General features: G+C 36.9%; 1 protein-coding gene across 2 annotated transcripts in view; it reads left to right on the plus strand.

The window, feature by feature from the left end:
* The window catches only part of NEO1 (neogenin 1), a 60,993-nt gene that overhangs the window by 8,926 nt on the left and 29,548 nt on the right, over nt 1-22,519 (plus strand). For both annotated transcript variants that reach the window (XM_070953929.1, XM_070953930.1), the window contains exons 2-4: nt 16,999-17,316; nt 21,011-21,286; nt 21,792-21,945. In XM_070953929.1, coding sequence (XP_070810030.1) covers nt 16,999-17,316; nt 21,011-21,286; nt 21,792-21,945 — 748 coding nt within the window. The remainder of the gene's footprint in view (nt 1-16,998; nt 17,317-21,010; nt 21,287-21,791; nt 21,946-22,519) is intronic.

Here is a 22,519-nt window from a genome sequence, read left to right on the forward strand (position 1 = left end):
GATGGGCAAAATATCCCAGCATGCTGATGATTCCAGATATTGTACTTCTGACTGAGTCTTCAAAAGTTTTCTTTCTATCCAGCCAGTATTGGTTTATTTAGAATGTGTGAATCAAGCTATAGTGTCCCATGTGTTGATAAAATACTGAGGAAGACAGATCTAGTGTGCTACTTAAATACAAATTGCCAAAAGCTGTACTAAGCTTTGCTGCTTGTCTGTGAGGAATTTCAGTAGATAACTTAGATATAGTATTGTTGAGTTATCAGTTGATAATGCATCTGAGGACAATTGGTGGTTCTTGTTGGTATGATTGTAATTCAATCACTTTTAAAACCTTTGGAAAAATGTGCTTGATTTGTGATATGTCAAATGCAGTGATTCTGTAAATTTCTATACTATATACAATTTTGAAATTGTCTGTAGATTAGATGCTTAATCTGAATTTCTTTAGTGGATTTAGTGTCTTGGCCAGAGTTTACTTACAGAATTTTTATAATTCACTTATAAGGGTAAAATAAGGCAAAGTATACTTTGGAAAATAATTCATTCATTGTGGAATATAGTTTTACAGTCTTTACCTTGTGTAAATAGTGCATTTTGTAAGTATAATTTTGAAACATCTTGTAGTGATTTAAAATAATTATTTGAAAAAAAACCCTCTTAGGCTGAATGTAAGAATAATGTAAGTTCTTTATTTAATGTGCTTGTGTATATATATACATATATGTGTGTGTGTGTGTGTGTGTGTGTGTGTGTGTATGAAGTACAAGCTCTATTGCTGCTCTATAGTCCTTCCACAGAATATTGATCAACAAATGTTTAAGCAAACTTGCACGTATGAAGGAAACTTTCTTCAAATAATGAATACATTTATCATCACTGGAGCCCATTGTGTAGTGTAATGCAGTTGGAAATGTATTTAATGTATTAATAATATACACGTCATAACAGTTATTAGAAATAATATATCCTTTTTGGGGAGATAATCTAGAAAATGAAATAAAAATATTTGATGCACATCTTTCATAATACATTTAAATGTTTTAAAGGGAGTGTGCAGAGATGTATTTCCTTAGCATACTTTAGGAAATGAAAGTGGCTATTAACATACAGTATTGCTTTTGCTGAACACGACCTTATGACTGGAAGATCTGTAGGAAAATGTATATAATGGGAAACTTTTTTTCTGTCAAGTTTCATATTTATTTGGAAATAATCTGTAGGAACTGCATGTCAGTAATGAATGGGGAACTCAATCAGCAATAAATAAGGCTGGAGTGTGACAGTGAAGTTACAATATTCCCCTCTCTCTTTCTGATACCTTTGTCCATCCTTCCTTGACAGATTGCTCCTACCCAAGGTGAATTGATTTTCTTCAAAGGGCTCTTGAAATTAATTGAGGGCCATAAAAGATTAGACCAAGAATTACTTAAGGGGTGAAGGCCACAGATTGCTCACCCTGGGTTACACGTTCCTTAGGTTCAAGTAGGCAAAATATGCAGTAGTGCTGTAGTCTCAGCAAAATTACATGAGTGAGTGTCATTGGGAAGCTCCAAAAAGTTACTCTTTCCTAAATGACTCTTGAGAATCTCAGTAGAGGCTGTACAACTTCTATTTGCACCCTGGATTTCTTTTTTAAAATGAATTGTTTTATTGTTTGAATCTTTTTTGGATTGTCTGAGTAAAAATAAAGAGGGCATTCTCTTAAGGAGGAAAAATAAATGGAAAGGAAAATCCAGTCATTGCATTTTTGGACCATTAGACTAATAGTTTAAAACTGAAGAAAGAAATTGATGAACTTATAATAACCAAACTAATTCTCCTAGCCTTTTAAAAAATGTGCAGGAATTCCAAAACGAAACGTTTACATGACTCCTGAGCACAAATTGACCTCATTTTGACACATTCTCAGTTTAAAAGAACATGTCACTCCTCCGTGCCAAACTTTCAAAACAGGTATTACTTTACACTTTAATTAACTGCATACATTTTGAAAGAGAAATAAACCAGTGGGCTTTTTCCACCACAGGCATATAAAGCCTTGCTTCACAGAAGAGAGCACTTAAGCAGGAACAAGGAAGCTTGTGTGATGTGAACTAAGATTGTGTACTTTAGGGGGGAGAAAGTCTGATTTTGGTGTATGGCTCTTGGCAGGCTCAAACAAAACACTCAGTGTTCTCTCAGTTTCGAAAAAAGTATTCCTTAAAACAGTCCTTTAAAAAAAAAAACCTATTAAATGAAATATTTGTAAAATGTTACCTTGTCTAAATAGTCTTTTTTTTGTTAGTAGATTTTTTCAATTATTACTATGAATGCTTGCTTATTCTTTTATAATAAGACTTAAAAATTAGGATTCTGGGTTCTGTAAGTCTTAACTTTCCAAGAAGTGAATAGAGAATTACAATCCTAATGTGTGTCTGCCCACATACTGTATATAAAATGGAAAATCCACCCAAGTAATGCTTGGGTACTTTTGCCTTCTTGTTCAACAGTATTTAAGGATCTGTATCCACAGCAGGGGACAGAAAACAGTGGTTGTATGCAAAACTAAATGGAAATGTGCAGCTATTTTATTGTAAATAGCATCCTGTGTTAATAAGACAATTGGGATCTAAGAGCTGTAGTGGCTTGCCACTCTAATTTGCAGAGGGAACATAGTATTCCACACACTAGTGCATGACAGTGGCTAAATATTGTGATTAAAACATGTACACTTAGATTGAATTTTTTCCATCATGAAGTTGATGTGGGACTCTGGATCAGTCACTGTATTTCGGCTTCATGTATGTCAGTAAGAGGGGAAAAAAGAGTGGAGATTGTATGTTGCTCTAAACACCTTAGAGAAAATGTGGAATAAAACTGTTAAGAAATAAGAAATAAAATTGTTAGAAACAGAGTCCCCCTTTGTAGAGACTTAACAAAAATCAAACAATGATAAGCATACGTAAATGCTGGTTATTAAACCAAGCTATAACTCGTGGATCCTTGTTCTGTCAGTATTTAATTAATCAGTAGTCTTCATCTCCCATATTAGATTATGGTGATGATGATAATAATAGCTTAGGAAGTTGCCTTAAAAGAAAAAAACTGCTGTGACAAGAAGCTTCCATCATAACATATGAACATGTTCAAAGAGTGCAATACAAATCTAATTAGTGCAATTTTTAGAAAGTCAGCTTATTTAAATTAATCCTATACATAAGATATACTGCTGAAGTACATTTGTCAAAATAGGGCTGGTAATAATTTCAGGTTTCTAGGTCACCATTTATAAATGGTTTACAGTGATATTTATATCCACCTCCTCCTTCATTCTTGCTAATCCAGCTAATATATAACCGGGGATCATAGTGGGGGAAAAATGGGACTTAAATTAAATATAAAGAACAGCAAACTAATAGCAACAAGGATAGCAGTCAGCCTTAGAATTAATAGTACAGGTATCCCTCAACTTTCAATTGAGCCCAAAATTTATGTTGCTAAGCGAGACAGTTGTTAAGTGGACCTTTCTTGCCATAATTGTTAAGTGAATCGCTGCTGCAGTGGTTCAGTTCGTAACGTTGTTAAGTGAATCTGGCTTCCCCCATTGACTTTCAGAAGTTTGCAAAAAGGGATCACATGACCTTGGGATACTGCACCCATCACAAATATGAGTCAATTACCAAGCATCTGAATTTTGATCACATGACCATGGGGACGCTGCAACGGTTGTAAGTGTGAAAAACAGTCATAAATCACTTTTTCAGTGCTGTTGTAATTTCAAATGTTCACTAAACGAACAGTTGTAAGTCGAGGGCTACCTTTTAAGATACTGAAGTAATGGATAGGTTCTGCCTTTTAAATAAAGGAACCAGCAGTCAAGGAACTACACTAGGATTTTGTAGCACAGCAAAGAAGCTGATAATTTTCCAAGTCCTCCTCCTCTTGAAGATGGGATGACATTTGTTCTTGTCTAGTCTGCTGAAGCTTCAGCAGTTGTCCGGAAGGTTTCAAAATTTCCAAGAATGGTTCTGTGATTAGCTCCACTGATTCTTTACGACCCATAGAGACAGGGTCATCCACCTAACCCAGGAGTGTTGAGTTCCCTTAAATTAGCTAAGTTCTCTTTTGTCCCCTCTTTGTCTACCTTACGTTGCAATTCCCTCGTTCCCCCAGGGATGTAACATTGAAAGAGCTGGAGCTTCGTCTCTCTTCTGAGAGGTAAAAAGGTGCAAAAGAGGAATGGAAAGTTGAGATTCTCAATCATCCAGGTCATGGTTGTCCCAAACGTGCTTTTCCCAAAAGGCAGCTGGACTTCCTTGTTTTTTCTGTCTTTTTGCTATCAGCTACTACCAATTCACCACATTCTCAAGGTTTCAATTAGCTATAATTGTGTCTTGGATAAACCTCATTGGCTACGATAACTGCCACAATCTACATATGCCCTCTGAGCATTGAGTGGGTAGAAGCTGAATTTCGTGCATCAAGTATACTTAAACACAAGCAAATACTTTACAGATAAATTGGGTCATTTGCTTGTATAGTCCTGCTTGGGAAATCTCTTGGTGCTTTCCAGCCCCTTGCAGTTATAATTTTCAATGGAGTTGTCAAATACTTTAGGTCGTTACTTATATTTGTGGAGATCTGGATTTGTTAGGGATGAGAGTCATAGGATTCCCGGTAAAGCTCTTTTCCCAAAATGAAAGCTGTGCTGTTCAACACAGAACTCCATATTTGTCATTGTTTCTGCTCTAGGAGTCCTAGGCTATAGCTTAGTTCTGAAGAAGATTATTAGTGTTGGAGCTAGTCAGACTGCATAAGCTTCCTGAAAGGAAGTAATTGTAAAATAACTAGGAAATAATTAGGAAATGAGGATTTCTGCTTTCGCTTTGTCTTTATGAAAAGGGCACAAGGTTTCTCTGGCAAATACTGCTGTGTAAAAAAAAAGAAACCCATAATTTTGGGTTGATTGATTATTATGAGAGCCTTTTTCTACAGTGACTTTGACTTCAGAAAATTTAACTTTATTAGTCTTTTAATTATCATTTGAATAGAGATTGATTGTTGGCACGCAGTGCTCCTTAACAGCTTTGAATGGAATGGCTCTCATGTATATATATTGTTTATAAATTGTTTTAATCATAAGTTGACATTTAGGAAGACAAGCACCCTATTTGGACAATCCTATTCATATCAGTATGTTTACCTAAAATGCTAATAAATGAATTCCTAGAATTATTATAACTTAAATATAATTTCACTCATTGTATTTGTTGGTGGCTCCTTAAAAGCTGCACTTTTTCCTGAAGTTGCATAGTAGCCATATAGCCCTAGAAAGAATAGGCATTTCAATTAAGGAAGCAGCAACAGCGTGCAACAAGGTTATCATGTCCTATTGCTACCTCTTTAATGCCACCCTATTTTATAACTATTTGTTATAAGCAATTCTGACCATTTTAATTCTAATCAATCAATTTTACTTGTCAACAAAACATGCATGCAAATACAGCAATTCTCTCCCCTCCTCCCAGTTGTAAGAGTTTAACTTGGAGGAGAAACCTTTCCTTTCCTCCCTCCCTCCCTCCCTCCCTCCTTCCCTCCCTCCCTGAGAAGCTAACAATAATTAAAAACAAAACAATCAAGAAACCCATAGCTGAGATTAAAAATACAACACAACTCAGCACAGCCCTCACAGTTGCTCACACATAAATCTGGATCCCAAGGCTGGTCCCATAGCCATGTCTTTGAGGTCTTGTAAAAGGCTGATAAGGTCCAATCTAATTTCCGGGGGATTGAAGCTCCAAGGAGTGGATGCAACTCCAGAAGAGGCTGTATTCCTGGGCCCCACCAGATGGCTCTCCCTAAAGTCAACACCTGGAGTCTTGACCCTTCCTGCTAGTCCTTATGGGACAAGTTGACATAATTGGGACGAGTAAGTTCCTCAAATATCCCATGGTTCTTATAGGACAGTGTTGGCGAACCTTTTCGGCACCAAGTGTGAAAACCAGCTGGTCGGCACGCCGGAACCTGGAAGAGCAACGGGCGACGGCTCGCGTGCCCAGAGAGATGTCTCTGTGTGCCACTTCTGGCACGTGTGCCATAAGTTCGCCATCATGGTTATAGGTGCTTTTAAAAGACTATAAGTTCAGAAGGGAAACATCTTCAAAGAAAAAACAGAAAGCCCAGTTTCCTCTTGAAAAAAGCACCTTTGGGACAACCATGACCTGGATGACTGAGAATCTCCATAGACTTTTAAAAGACTATAGATATTCCACAGGGACAATGGGATTTTAAAAGATCTTAAGAGGCCTTCTATAGGTATATCCTGTCTATTTTATGATTTACCCATCTTTTTTTTTTGTCTACTGTAGAACATCAATAGCAAACTGCTTCTTCATTTATTGTTGATGTGGTTTCAGGGGGTTCTGAGTACTGCATGTTTCTTTAGAATGTCGATAGTTAACTGCCCATATTTCTCCTGATAGAGAGAATTAATGGCAAAAGAAAATCCTTTCCCACATGAGCACAAACTTTTTGGGAAATATGAAGTCAAAGTTTCTTTGAGTTCAGTAGCTATTGTTACTAAAAACTTGGGTCAGTTTGGAAGCAATTACATCATAATTTTAGGTCAAACAACTTTTTGTTGAACTATTTTTAAGCCTAATTGGATACATGTGGAGTGGAAATATCTGTTTTGAAAAGGCTTTGATTCATTGGCAAATTATAAAATACTTACTGGTAAAATAAGCCAAAGTTCCTGGACTTCATAGTGCTGCAAATTCATTCTTTACAGTACTGGAAGAACAAATCTAATGTTTCAATTTTCCTTGTTTATCTGAATGTTGTTCAACGCTTGGAAATGTTTTCACAGGGATTGCAAAAATAATTATAGGATGAAGGAATTATGTTAGTATTGATTTCTTCCTACCATCTTATTTACTCCACCCATCGGGAACTGCCACTTCAGCATTATGACTATGATGACGGATGGCCTAGCTTTCTAACTTAGAAGGGTTGGAATTTGTTAGTTGCGCGGGTTGGATGGCCCCCTATTCTCCTGTTCCAGGCTATCATCTAGTGATCGATGTGCCTGTGTCACATAGATCAGGATTGGACATCTTTTTCTCTCTGAAGGCTACCTCATCCCCTCCCTCCATCATACCCAACCTCATTCCAGCATTCTCTACCTCACCAAGGTTGTTGGAAAGAAGAAGAAAGCAAGTTTTTTTTTTTTATCACTTGGACATTTTAATGCATTTGAAATTGCAGGTGAAGGTAGATTGAAGCCCCTCACCTCTCAATTCCTTTCCTTGCTTGCCCTCTTCCTCCCTATTACTCTTACACTTGTTAGCCTTCAATTTTCATGCAAGTTCTTCTTCCTGCAAAGCATGGTGACCATATTGTCCTCTTATGTATAAGTTCTCTGGCTTCTGCAGAGACAGAACTGACAGTAGCTGCAACAAGTGCGAAGGGGAAATAGATAGGACCTGTATTGTAATGGATTTTCCCCCAAAGCACTGAGTAAAACCATATGTTGCCCTATCCTCACTCTCCTGTTATAGATTGTATCTTCTGGAGCTTCATTTAGTGTGGGGGAATGTATTTTAAGCTATATTGATTACACAACATCTGTAGTTTGTTTCTAAATGTGCCTGTATAATATATTTCTCCCTCTCCCTGGTATGTTACTACTAATTCTCAAACTTTTTTTTCTTGCGGCATTAATGTTAGTGTGTGTTTCTTTTCCATTTTTAACTTCTTATTGTCCTAAGGGACTTCATAAATATTGCTTCCTCCTACAAAGCTGCTGACATGTAGCAAAAATTTCTAATTCATTATTCATGTGATGTTCATTTTCTATGTTTAGGAATTAATGCATCTTCAATGGAGATTTTTTTTTCCATGGCTGCAGTACAAAAAGAAGAAAGCAGGCAAAGCAAACACTACATGCAGAGTTATGTGGCAAGTGCTAGAATGCTAATCAACAAAGAAAATAGTGGACATAAATATTTGCTATACTTACAGGGGAATTTAATTTTATGGGAAGAGGAAATGTGTAGAGTATTTTTTATTAACGTACTGTATGTTATATTGTTTTGTATACACAAACTTCTCAAAGTGATTTACAAAATAAACATACCAATAAAAAATGGTAATTAAAAATAATATTAAAGAAAGCCTGTTTACTTTAAAAACAACAGTGGAGAAAGGAAAGAAAATAAACATTCACAAAGAGATGGCCTGGGTGAAGAGGCAGGTTTTCAGCAGATGAAATAATATGTGCCTGACTAATGTCAGGGGAGAGATATGTTGGCCGTCTGTAGCCCTACCCAGCGTTTTTCAGCCTTGGCAAGTTGAAGATGTGTGGACTTCAATTCCCAGAATCCGCCAGCTGGGGAATTCTGGGAGTTGAAGTCCACCTAACTTCAACTTGCCAAGGTTGAGAAACACTGCCTAGGCAGATACCATATACTACTACAGTAGGTAAATGCCAGCCTTGAACTGAATATCAAATGAACTGTATTGAAACTAATTTTGAATGCTTTGTAATTCAATTCTTTAGTTTTTAAAAATGGTAGGGAGAGTAAGAGGAATGAAATAGAATCAACTGCCCATCCATACCATGCTTTCTGAAGAAGAAATCTTGTATAAAAAGCTTCTTGTGCAATACACTTTGAAAATATATTATCAAAGATCCATTATAACTCTAGATTCAGAATTTAAAACAGGATCAACGTAAAAAGTGCACTGCAGCAATACTTAAAAGGTTCCAAGGTAAGTTGTAGTATTAACTAGTAGTTGTATGCAGCTATTTTTCAGGTTATGCATGAAGGAAAATATATTGTTGGTTCATAAGAAAAAAATGAGTATCAATAAAGTGTTAATTTAACAAATGATCATTTGTTGCTTATTGCTGCTCTTAAGTACATAAAACTGAAACAATAAAACACTGAATTAGGCTCTGAGTTACATTGCTAGGTAAGTTGCTATCCAAGATTCAGTCATGTTTAACATTTTTAACATAGCAATATTCATAATTTAAGAAATTAAAATGCATAAATACTCCAGGTGCAAATGACTTTTCCAAGGTCTCGATTTGCATGGAAAGAACAATAATATCAGAGATTTATGTCAAACTCATGAAGTCATTTTCGTTTCTGCGAGTATTACTTTGCGCTTGATGTAAAGGGGTTGTTGAATTTTATTCTATGCAACAAGAGTGCCTTTGGAACAAAATTAAACGTCAAGCATGTTCTTCTTCCCTTCACACAGCTTTGTCTGTGCTGTTAACCTTTACCTTAAGAAATAGCTTTCCAAAACAAGATACATTCAGTGGCTTGAATGACATCCTTTGCTATGTGTTGTTTGTGATTGCCAAGGACTTCATTATTTCTCCTCTAGTTAGCCAGATGAAAAACAGAGCTTGAACACTATCCTTCTCTGAAATCTTGCCATTCTGTACATGTTCCAGTGGAAGAAAATTGTTCTGAAAGCATTATTTCTTTATTTTTTTCCTTCATATTCAGAAACCCTTCACAAAGGCTCTCAGATGGCTTTGGTTAAGCTGTTCCTCCTTGCTCTGCCAAAAAGAAAAAAATGTATTTCCTCAGTTTGTTCTTTCAGTAAAGGCACAGATCTACATCTTCCCTCCTTCCACTAACACACAAAAAGCTTCAAGTTGACAACTTAGGTCATAAAAGTATAGTTTGTTGCAAAGACAGATGCCAATTTAATTTGTCATACAATAAATCCTCAGTTTTCTGGACAGGCATTCAGCAGATTTTGAACAAAACAGATCATTTTTTTATTTTGGATGGATCAGATGTTTTTCTTCTTACCTTAGCAGTCTGGACCATTGATGCAAGTTATGTCATTTGGCTCCATTGGTTTCATTTTGAATAAATTACATGATTAATGTTTTGATATCATTTGCCTCATTTTTATAATTAAATAGACCAACTAAAACAAACAAATGAAAATCTTAATTGGGTAATCAAATGAATGACATAAATTGTGTCAGTGATGTAAATTCAGATTTAACAGACGCTCAGTTTTAACAGACATTCTTTCCCCCCAAAATTCCATTAAATTCAGCTTTTACTGAAATAAGGCAGAAATATATCTAAGTGGTAATGGTTCAGTGCCATTCTCTGCACTAAAGTCTGTTTCAGTGAAAGTCTTGTCATGTTGAACACATTGAGTTCTCCTGGCTTAGTACTACTTTTGGAACTTTGAAAGCACTTTCTGTACCCCATTTAGGGAAAATTCAGGCTTTAAAAGTTAAATTGCAATTGCATGCATTAAGTTGCTTCAGCTTCCGAAGACAAGAAATGTTGTTTTAATGAAATAGTAAATAAGCTCAAAATACTTGCATGTTCTTCTCTTCAGCCCTCATAACTAGTTCTCAAGGTTTCTGTAAGGTTTAGTAAAACAATCTAGAACATCTTGAGGGCGCTGGGTTATCTAATTCAAATAAATGTTGATGAACCATCTCCCTCATCTTTCCCTAAGATTGCAATGGAGTTAAGCAGCTTTTAATTATGTCACTGAAGAAGTGGGTGGGGAAAGGAAACTCGTCCAAGCAGAACAAGTCAAGGCCTGTGAAAATGCCAGTATTAACTACACGAACAGTTTAGTTTTGTCTTTTAGGAGCTATTGGGAGGGTCCTCGATCCAAACGGGAGAAGGTGATTTAAAGCACACGTGGACCCAAATTAGGCCAGTTGGCATCTCCTGAAACGTGTCTCTTCTATAATGAATTGCCAGCAGGTGTGATGTGTGCATCCAAGCATGCAACAAGTAACCTTTTCTTCCTGAATCAGAATCATTTCACAGACCTATTGCCTACATTCCGACTGTGGCATTATGTTCTCCGGTATGGCATGGACATAACTTTAATACGATTATGTGATGATAGCAATGTAAGCATCCATAAGGGAAGCAAAGGGGCAAATAAGGAAATTTGAGTCATGATTAGTCCATCACTAATACACTTGTGTCCAGTATCAAGCAAGTGCACAAATTATAGGGGTTATGTTCATAGGACACGTTTGGTCATTTTCATGTGATAATATTTATAGATGCCTACAATCAGCAAACAAGACATTATGCTGTTATTTAATATGCAGGGCATACATTTATTTATATTTATAGAGTCTTCTATCCAACTGCATTGACTTTGGGCAGTGTATGAAGATTAAAGCCATCACCACAACATATAACTCACCCCTGGTTAAAACAGCAACCCTCCCAAACCAAAAGCCACATACATGTCTTCTGTGCCTTTTACTTTGCCAATTAAAACAATGTGAAAGAGTCATGAGAACTATTTAATGCAAACTACTAATTATTTTTCATAGAAAAGGAAAGACACACACAAAAAAAACTTTTTTTTTTTGTATTCTCTCTTTTTTGTATTTTTCCCATCACACACAGAATCACACACAAGCATGCAGCTCTACTGAAATCTCTTACTACTACAGTAGTTCTAAACAACGGTCAGATGATACATCTACTTTTTATAAGTACAAAAAGAACATTTAATTTCTCCTTTCTTCTTCTGATCCGTAACAATAGTGCCTGCTTGGTTGGTTTGCTTCTGTCACATGCTCTCCTTTCCTTCATTCTGAGACACACAGCTTGCCTTGCCTGTCTCCCACAGATGGTAAGCAAGGAGGGCCAAAATTATTAAATGTATAATTAAATCTCAGTTAAACTCCTAATTAGTGCACATTTTTATAAGGATTGTAGCTTTCTTTCTAACACTAGATCCAAAAGTATAGCCCTAGTTTAATTGATGTTTTAGATTAGAATGTGCTTCCATTCCAGTCATGAAACTATAGTAGATTGTTGGCACTGGATTTGCTGCAGTTGGGCATTCTTTCAGGTTCTTCTGGGAATTTTCGACTGTTTTGTAAATATCATGAGAAAGGTTACTATGTTACAGGAAAATGATTAACAAGAGTTGTATTTCTTATTTTGCTGAAAATATTCTGTTACAAATAATTAACATACAGTTTCCTGCATAATCAAAATATCTGGCGATATAGAAAATTAGATCTATCAATATAACTTTAGCCATGAATTTGTGGAAAGTAGAATTTGGGGATTCGGGTATTGAATAATGGTGATTCTGCAAAGGAAAAATTTTTGCAGCCAAAAGCATCTGACTTACCTCTAAGCTGTGTCCAATTACTTAGTGCTAAGAATAGAGCTATAAACAAAACAGTTAATTATGGTGCAGTTATATAAATATATAAAGCAGCCTGAATACCAAATTAATTTTATTTTTAACTTAATCACCAAATTAATAACAAATGAGGGAAAATATAGGAAAAAATAACGGTTAAAATGACGTATCATTTTCCCTATGATTTTTTTTTTTACAGAAATGAGTACATATAATTTAATAAGTTTATAAATTTAGAAATAATCAAAATAAATAGAGAAATTTCCCTGCAGTATTAGACCTTGGCGCTCTTACCTATCAATTAGAAGTGGCACAGGACAGATGCAAGGTGTTATCTACTATACATAATTAGCATAAAATTTATTGCCAGGAGAAGTGATTCCTGTTATTATAGAAGACTTTATCTGGCCAACAAGAGACTATAAATAAGATTGATTTCATTGCATTAGATCAAGATTAACATTGCCTTATGGAGCAAATTAATTCTTATGATCATTTCTCTAACATGCACCATATTGATCCAGAATAATTAAAATCCAGGAAGAATTTAATAATAATGGATGGGGGGGTTAGTGTTGGCAATGACTAATTAGGAAATACATATACTAATTACCTTTGTTGTGATAGGAATATATGGGTGTATATATTGTATGTGGCACATTTGAAATATTCTACACTTCTACAAAACTCTTTAAGTTTTGAAAGAAATTGCATAGTTAAAGTCATGAAATATGCTGTGATAACTTACAGTGATTATCACTATCCTGAAATATTTAAATCCCCCTTTAAAAGAGATGAAGGATGAATCAATCAAAATTATTAATCATCATAGTGACATAATCAATACAGCAGTATTTATTTAGTATCAGTTATTGGGAAACAACAGCAAAAAGGACAACTAATGAAATTCTGTTTGCTGTACTTTAACTGATTGGCTGCAGTAGATCCTTTGCTTTCCTTAAAAACTTCAATTGTTCCAGCCGGGTTCTTGTATTTTAATATTTTTCCCCTTTTGATTGTCATCTAGAAATTGAGATATATTTCCTCATTCTATGTAGATCATAACAGAGATTAAAATCATCGTGCTAATTATTTGTATTCGACAAGGCAAATTCCTTCAGCCGAGTCCATGCTCTTAGGACTCTCTCAGTGCTGTGCCTGTCTGTCAAAGGACTGGATTGATGTCAGTGACCTTCAGTAAACATTGCAAGAGTTACATACTGAAAGTTGACTGATGTAGATGCATGAGGTGTTGACAATATGTAAACAGTTTGAATAAGCTGTCCTCCTTTGTAGCAAGACTAGGCAAGCAACCCTACATGCAAAACAATGGGAAGAGAAAGATACCTTGAAATGAATTTGTTGCGAAGTGATATGTTGCTTGCTCGCTCTATATAGCTCAGTGAAAAGGGAACAAATCTACACCTCTAAATGTGCATTCGGAATGTACTTTGCAGTCAGTTGTAGATGCAGGCAGAAATACTGTGTCTGGTTCCAGAAGTGTCGCACAAAACTGCCAACTAATTTCATTTTGTTTAATCAATTTGGAGATTTGAAATCTGCTGCAGGAAAAATTGCCTCCCAAGATAGCCCATGAGATTCTTCTTACACAGAAGTAATTATACTGAAATTATGTTTAAAAAGCTGGTTTCATTTATTATCATCTTTTTAAAGTGCCAAATGCAGATTGGGAAAAAATGTGTCTTTAAAAAGCAATGAGAGGAAATTGCAAGGGAAAGGGATTGCTGCTGAGAGAACTTTATTGTCTAGTAAGACACATGATAAGCCAGTGAATGAGGCCTTCTCTTATCTCTCTGCAGGTTCATAGGTATAATCAGGCCTGCAGATAGGAGGTGTCAAGATTATTCAGGACTTTGTAAATGTAAATAGGCCTTTAAAGATCAAAATCAGCACCTTGGATTGTACTCGGAAACAACTGGCCAACCAATGCAATAGGCAAGGAGTAAGTGCAATATATCCAGCCACTATTTGTGTATTTCAGCTATCCTTTCATGTCATATCAAAAAAAGTGAAAGAATGCATTGGGGAGGTAAATTCAATTTTTTGAGTAAATAGGGCTGTGCAAAACTTCAAATTTGGTGATTCTGGTCAAAGCAGATTCAGTTACATTGTTGAATCAGCTCAACTTTCAAATCAGAAAGTTGTGTTGAATGGTTAAAGGGGATCTAAATCAACTGGACATTTGAGAGTCCGGTGAATCAATTTCCTATATATAAATTGGTTGTGGAATTGGAATCCAGTGCTAGCATTGATCAAACTTGCTAAAATCCAGATCACGATTTACGGAAACAATTTTGGAGTGTGGCCTGCCTTTGCCACAGTCACAAGGAGCTACTTTTAGAGCAGCAGGCGGAATGCCAGCTGCTTCCCCCAACCTCTTCTCCCTTATAGGGAAAGGTGGATGACTCAGTACAGAAACCTCCCTCTCCCCAGCTCCACACTGGCTGGGGGTCTGGAACACATTTTGTTTCCACTTTTAATAAGCTTTAAGACAAACCTATTAGAATATTGTCTCCATTTCTGACATTTTATTTTATGCGCTTGTCTCCAATTGGCAATTAAGGCCTACATTTGCCAGGATGTATATATCCTTAAAAAGCAAAGCCTTTTTCCAGTTGAAGAGTTTTGATGAAATTTTCACACACACACACACACACACACACACACACACACACACACACACTTCATCCTTGTTGCTTTTGTTATTAGGTGGCATGCATGTAGTTCTGACTGCAATGGGAGGGAGCACCTATTTGCTGAACAGTTTTTTTTAAAACAACAACATAGGATGCCCCTTCCCAGGCAATAGGAATAGCTTAATAATGTAAGCTAAATATCCCTAAAGTTTTGTTAGTAATTGAGAAGGAACTCTGCTGGAACCCCAAGGTTGGTTGCCTTGGCAAGGGTTCAATATTGACCTTGAAGAACCAAGAGTTGACTTCCTTAGTATATAAGACATCAACATTTTAATACATTCTAAGTTATTGTTCAGCTCGAGCCTTATTTTAAGGGTTAGATATGTTGGCTATATTATTTCTTTTCTCTTCTGTATCTTGTCAATACACATTTAGGAAACAGGAAATTTTATGTGTAAATGTAATAATCTTTAGAAGGTGGGCTTCAGCATTGTAATAAAAATATCTTGGTCTAACCTCTGAAATTATATAACTATACCAGAAGTGAGCATCTGACACTTTGCCCGTAAAGAGCAGTCCTACAGCAGTGCAAGATTTTAATTTTGAGCACCCTTGGGCATTTATTTTGTTGGTTTGGATGCCATCTAGTGGCTGTGATGTTACTTTAATGCACAAGGAGAACAAAGAGATAAGTAAGACTTCACAAAGTGTTCCTTTGTCCTGCTTCTTGTTCTATTTGTTACAGTGCTTTAATTCTGCTGCCTAGCTTAATGCTGTACTTGCAAGAGCCTATGATTTGGGAGAAACGTATCTGGCTGGGGAATCTCTTTTTTTACGTTAAGGGTTTTCCCCACTCTTAAGATCTTCCCCAAGATGCAAAATAATTTCTAAAAGTTTTCAAGAAATCCTTCTTATGGAATATGAAATATTAAGTTCTAAATCCTGTAGTTATTGTAAGATGTGTTTATAGGAAAACCGCATTAGGACCTGCATTGAGTTCATTGATACATAAAAGACCAAATTCAATTTTTGTTGTTAGATGCCACAGTTACTGTATCAAAATATTGGAGAAACAAAATACATTTTCATTTGGATCAATGATATTACAAGGAAGGGAAGATACTATTGGCTAAAAAATTAACACAGCAGCATAGTCTTGCATAATTTAATTAAAGGCTTTATGCACAATTGCTCTTCATTTTTATTCTTTCAATTCCATTGGAATATTGGGAAATAAATGGTGTAAAGCCCCCCCCCCCCCCGGTTGATTCACAGGATACCGGTAATTATCTGCAAAGTGAACAGAACTGGAGAATCTGGCAAGCAACACACTGAGCTTAATAATGGACTGGATCTTTGAAAATTGTGGAGAAAAAACATTCCATTAAAAAATCTCGGTGAATCCCAGTGATAGAATAGTTGGCTAGGTGCTCAAAATGTTGCTGATTGTTCCATTCCAAGCCCACCTTTCCTCTGGTCATGTGATCTGTAATAAAGCATACGCCACTAGCCCTGTGGTTTCCACTGTATATCAGAGATGCAACAGATTAGTACACTCGGTCAGATAGAAGAGAATATAGATGCCTCCTGTGGCCAATTCTGATAAAATGGTTGGAAAGAATCCCAGAAGCCATGATCTGAATTTTTTCTCTCCTTTTTTAATTTAAAATTGTATTGATAGAGGTCAGGGTTTCTATTAATATTTGAGAATGACATATTACAAGATGGGCATGCTAATTATGGGGTCATATATTTTCTAGTGGCACGCACTGTTGCTCGCTCTCTCTTTTTTAAGAATATGGGGCAATGTATACCGAAATCAGCTGAAGGTAAGGCTTCTGTGGGATACTTGTTCCATCCTCGAAAAGGGAGAATAACCAGAGGCTTTGTTTTAAATGCCCAGAAGCTGCTACTGCTTTTTCCTACTCTTCTCTACTATTTGCCTGCCAGGTTGCAAAAATCATTCTTCGGACTATTAATTATGGTTTCTTCTGCTAATCTAGACTTCTTTGTGTAAGAAGCTTGAGGATTTTTTTTTAGTATGATACACATGGAAGGTAGCTTTTGGAGCAGTGAAAGTCTTTTTTTATATCCATAATAATATAAGATTTCTGCATAATATATTTGGAATGCCCTAAATAATACTATTTTTCCATCTCTCTTTCTCTTATAGAACCTACAGTGAGAACTTCTACTCCGTTTTATTTCCTAGTAGAACCAGTGGACACTCTGTCAGTTAGAGCTTCTTCTGTTGTACTGAACTGTTCAGCATATTGTGAATCACCTCCAAAAATTGAATGGAGAAAGGACGGGACTTTCTTGAACTTGGTATCAGATGACCGCCGGCAATTGCTACCAGATGGATCTTTGTTAATCAACAGCATTGTCCATTCCAAGCACAATAAACCTGATGAAGGTCATTATCAGTGTGTGGCAACCGTGGAGAGTCTTGGCACCATCGTAAGCAGGACAGCTAAACTTACAGTTGCAGGTGAAAACCTTATTTGGATAGCTATTGCGCAGATTTCCAAATCTGAGGTTAATGTTTCTGCAGAAATAAATGCATATTGTGTACTGCAGGAGAAATAGGCTGAGAAGGCAGTCTCGCAAAAAAGTAATGTCTATTTTTTAAAAAGGGCGGTCCTCAGAGACCACTTCTTACTTTGAAGCATAGGGCAGTATTTCTCAACCTTGGCAACTTTAAGTTGTGTGGAACCTCAACTCCCAGAATACCCCAGCCAGCATGGAGAATGGCTGACGGGGGAATTCTGGGAGTTGAAGTTGACATATCTAGTTGTCATGGTTGAGAAACACTGCTTTAGAGGGTTAACTTTAGGGCAAGTGTTAGTGATAATCTTAAATTTATAGTAAATTGTGTGGGGGTTGCCTCCTAGTCTTAAAATCAAGTCCAGTCACCTGGTGTCTCAACTTACAACCACTACAACTTATAGCCAAAATAGTGGGCTCACTTGTCATAAACCGAGGATTAGGTCTGTTTTATATTATATATCATTTTGATTTATTCATATTGAGGTTAATTAGAAGTACACACTAAATAGCTAAATAACCTAGTATGTGATTCCTGATTCCACCATTTCCTCCCCACTCTATAGAGGTCATTTCCTGATTTTTTTTAAAAAAAAAATTAAAGTGAAATAGAGAACAATGAAAGGTTGGGTGGGCACTGCCTCAGACTTTTCCACATGAAGCAGCTATAGCATTTTTCCTCTTCAGGGGTTTTCCTGCCTGCTATCATTACTGAATTCCTTGTGTTTGAGTGTAGTGCACAGCACTTTCCCAACCACCACTAGTAAAATACCGTGTTTCCCTGAAAATAAGACTCTGTCTTACATTTTTTTGAACCCCGAAATAAGAGCTTGGCCTTATTTTTGGGAAGGTCTTATTATTTTGGGGCACGTGGAGGAAACCAGAGGAGATGGTGGGGACCGGCTGCGCATGTGTTTAAATATTTTCAGGGAGGGCTTATTTTCAAGGGCGGGGGGGCTTTCTTTAGCGCATGCACTCAAAAGCCCGATTGGGCTTATTATCAGAGGATGTCTTATTTTTGGGAAAACGGGGTAATATTTGGTACTGGCAAGATGGAAGTGTGGTCTCCAGCCCTTCTGATAGCCAAGATTCTCATTTAATTTGGGAGATGATCTATCTCATGGGGATGCAGTGGCCCAGTGGCTAAGATGCTGAGCTTGTCGATCGAAAGGTCAGCAGTTCAGCGGTTTGAATCCCTAGTGCCACGTAATGGGGTGAGCTCCTGTTACTTGTCCAAGCTTCTGCTAACCTAGCAGTTTGAAAGCTCGTAAAAAATGCAAGTAGAAAAATAGGGACCACTTTTGGTGGCAAAGTAACAGTGTTCCGTGCGCCTTTGGCATTGAGTCATGCTGGCCACATGACCATGGAGACGTCTTCAGACAGCGCTGGCTCTTCAGCTTTGAAAAGATGAGCACCACCCCTTAGAGTTGGGAACGACTAGCACATATGTGTGAGGGGAACCTTTACCTTTACCTTTTACTATCTCATGAGATCATTGTTACTATTCTCTGATTTGTTGATGCTGTCAGGAAAATCAAGAGCCTCCTTTTCTTTAATGGGGAGTGAAAGCAATGAACCTTCATTTTATTATTTTCCTCATTACTTTGTGAGCTTTGATATCTTCCAGTCAAACAAACATTTCTCAGTCAAATAATTTGGGAGTTTTAGAAACTGCTAATTTATCAGCTTCAGATTAAACAGTCAGAATATGTTTTAATTGAATATATTGCTTCTCAGCGAATTTGTGCAGCCAAAATTATTTTTATAGTACATTAAACATTTTGAAAGAATGATTAACCGTGAACTGGTTTAAGGCATTAAAAAGCTTTTTCCACCTAGGTGAATTGTTACTTTGATCACCATTTGCCATTATATTTTCCTCTTTCATTTCTCATGGTTTAGAAAAAAGTATAGCGTTAGTATGGTTGGTTGCACTGATGTTGGCTGCCAGATGTTTAGGCTAGATTTGACATTTTTATTCACCTATCAAATCCTTCCCAGGGACTTGAGATGTTGTTGTTCGGTGGTGTTAAAAGTCTCATCAGAAGATGTAAGCTGTTGCAAGTAAAGCTGCTTTTTATTGTTGATTGATGGTGATTTTATCAGTCCTGATGTTGCTCCAGATGTTTCAGGATTTGCATCCAAGATGCCTATGACTATTGGTACTATCTGTGCTTTCTTTTGCTACAGTTTTTCTATCTCTGTTTGCAGGTCTTTGTATTTTGTGATATTCTTTTCTATTCTGCTGCCTCCAAGTACTGTCAGATTTCTTTGTCTTTTTTTAATCAACAGTTGTTTATTTGGGAGTATTCTGTAGCAGCTGCTTGTTTGTCTGAATTCCAAAGTTCCAAAATACTTTAGCTTCTTCATTTTCTATGATTGTCTCTTTTTTTGTGGCCCCACTACTTCTTGCTTGCAGGCAAATGGTGTTTCTTGCAGATCTTCCAATGCACCATTGTTGCCTCTTTCTTATGCTGCTGCTTGTAATCAGTCTGTGTGATCTTCCTGCAGCAATTAACTAGGTGATCGACTCTTTCCTTCTTTGCAGAGGGCAACAGTTGCTGTCTGTTGCTGTTTTCTCAGTGTTGACTTTGTATACATTTGTTCTTGTGCAGCCAGAATTAAGCCCCTCTGTCTCTTTCCTTAACTTTCCCACTCGTTAGCCATTGGGAAGTCTTATTACTTTTTTTTTATATTCCTATTTTTTAAAATGTGCCAACTATGTTTTTTTAAGCAAAACAATGTAGAGCTTCAGGTAAAAAAATCGTTAACAGAACTGGAAAATGTACAATCTATGATGAAATATACTCAGAGGTAGGAGTTGTTTCACATTTAGGCAGGCTATAGAGTTTTTTTTCAGCATTAGTTGTTCTAGACCACTGATCTAAATGTTTGCATTTTTATAACATTAGAAGTAATAGGCGTGACATGTAATAAACTTTCCCTGGGATACTACTATAATAATTATGGGATGGCAGCTATGCAGATTCTATATTTTATGCTGTTGCTGTTTATGGACTCGCTAGTGGAATAAGTACTTGTGTTGTAAATACTTGTGTTAGTGACTTGTTTTTGTCCTTTTAAGTCAGTGTTAACTCCTGGCTACTTCCTGTTCTAGTCTCTGCAATTTTCTTGCCAGGGTTTTGGGGAAATGTTTGCCATTGCTTGTTTCCTAGGGCTCAGAGAGTGACTGGCCCAAGGTCATTCTTTTATATTTTATCACGGCTTTTCTTTTTATGTTTTTCTTTTTAGTTCATGAATTTTTTTAGCTGTACATAACTATTCATCTGACATGCTACTTTCACCCACCTGATTTTAAAATGTGGTTCCAATTAGGCTCTAATTTAATTAAATATGTGACATGAAGCAGCTGTATGATAACAGTTTCTACTCTCTCATTATTGGTTATGGCATTCAAAAGAAATTTCTCAGAGATAAACTAGAATCTGTAATAACAACTTGCACTCCCCATGTTCACAAAACACCTGGACAATGAATTTATGAATCTTTTTATGCGTAAAAGAATGCTAGCTCAAAATACTATTAGAACGTCTCAGGGCACAACAAAAGATGTAGGAATGTACTTGCATTGTTTGTTTATTTGTTTGGTTTTTTTTTTTCATTTCTGTTGTCTTTAGGGCTTCCAAGATTCATTACCCAGCCAGAGTCTGCATCTGTCCATAGAGGAAACCCCATAGTTCTTAACTGTGAAGTTAATGTTGATTTAGCACCGTTCGTCAGGTGGGAGCTGGATCATCAGCCCCTCTTTCTGGACGATCGTGTCCTCAAGTTGCCAAGTGGAACTTTAATTGTCAGCAATGCTACAGATGAGGATGCCGGAACTTACTGTTGTGTTATCGAAATTGGGGGGTCTCCCAAATACAGCGACGAAGCAGAGATTAAAGTTCTTCCAGGTACAGGCACCTGCGCTGAGGGTTTCCCTCTCCTGGTTCTTTCTTGTGCATCATGAATAGGGTTGTTCAAGGGGTGTCAGAAACTTGGTATTCAAAGTTGCTAATTTGAAATGGATGCTTCTCTGGGACCGCTAAAAGTCCTTATAAAAGTTTATTCTAAGGGCAAGGATGTCCAATCTTGGTACCTTTTAAGACCTGTGGACTTCAAGCTGGCTGGGGAATAAAGTTGCCAAGGCTGGACACTGTTTTAACGGTTTCAGTTTTCTTGCCAAGGGGTTTCTTGTATATTAACAAAACATTTTATACACCTGTTTTTGCAAGACAGGTGTAGTTTTAGACACTATGGCAAGATAAGGCCAGTATCTATGCCAATTTCAAGCTCATTTCTCTAATCCTAATTTGCTGTTAAATGTTTAATTAGAAGCAGGTGAAAAACTGGTTAGAATATTATATTGCCATCCCTTTTCATTTAATTTAACCTGCTATTTCCTGATATTATTTGCAGAATCCGACCTTCCTTCAGGCTTGCTTTTTTTGAAACAGCCCTTTCCCCTTACCAAAGTGACTGGGCAGAGTGCAGTTTTACCATGTGTTGCTTCAGGCATTCCTGTCCCTCTAATCCGATGGACAAGAAAAGAAGAAGAGCTTGTTACTGAAAAGTGAGTTTTTAATTCTGATGTTCCGTGTGGAAGTCACAGAAATTGTTGCTGTTGGGAGACAGCTGGGTAGCAGACAGAGCCAGCCATTACTGTCCCGTATCATGGAAACTGCTAAAAAGAGGGACCTAATAACCCTCAAAATGTTGATGAAAGGGGAGGTGTCAAATTTGTCTCTGAATTAAGAAAGCATTGAAATGGCAACAGGAGGACCACCTTCTTTCAAAAATGCATGATGCTAGACTAGGAAAGGGCACAGCTACTTTAGGGAGCAACTGTCAGGCCCTGGATGAATGGCCATGCTGGATCCAAAGCTGCCTTTGACTCTAAATATGTATAATATTTAAATAGTACAAATCTCACCAGGCTCAAGGTTGACTCAGCCTTCCATCCCTCCGAGGTAGGTAAAATGAGGACCCGGATTGTGGGGGCAGTAAGCTGACTTTGTATAAAAAAGAACACCGCTTGGGGAGGGCGAAAAAGCCCTACTAAGCAGGTATATACAAAAGTATGAAGGCTATTGCTTAATGCATTGTAAGCCGCCCTGAGTCTCTGGAAAAGGGCGGCATATAAATCA

The sequence above is a fragment of the Pituophis catenifer genome, unplaced genomic scaffold (assembly GCF_029215685.1).
Source record: "Pituophis catenifer annectens isolate HBS135680 unplaced genomic scaffold, rPitCat1.0.hap2 SCAF_14, whole genome shotgun sequence".
Classification (NCBI taxonomy): domain Eukaryota; kingdom Metazoa; phylum Chordata; class Lepidosauria; order Squamata; family Colubridae; genus Pituophis; species Pituophis catenifer.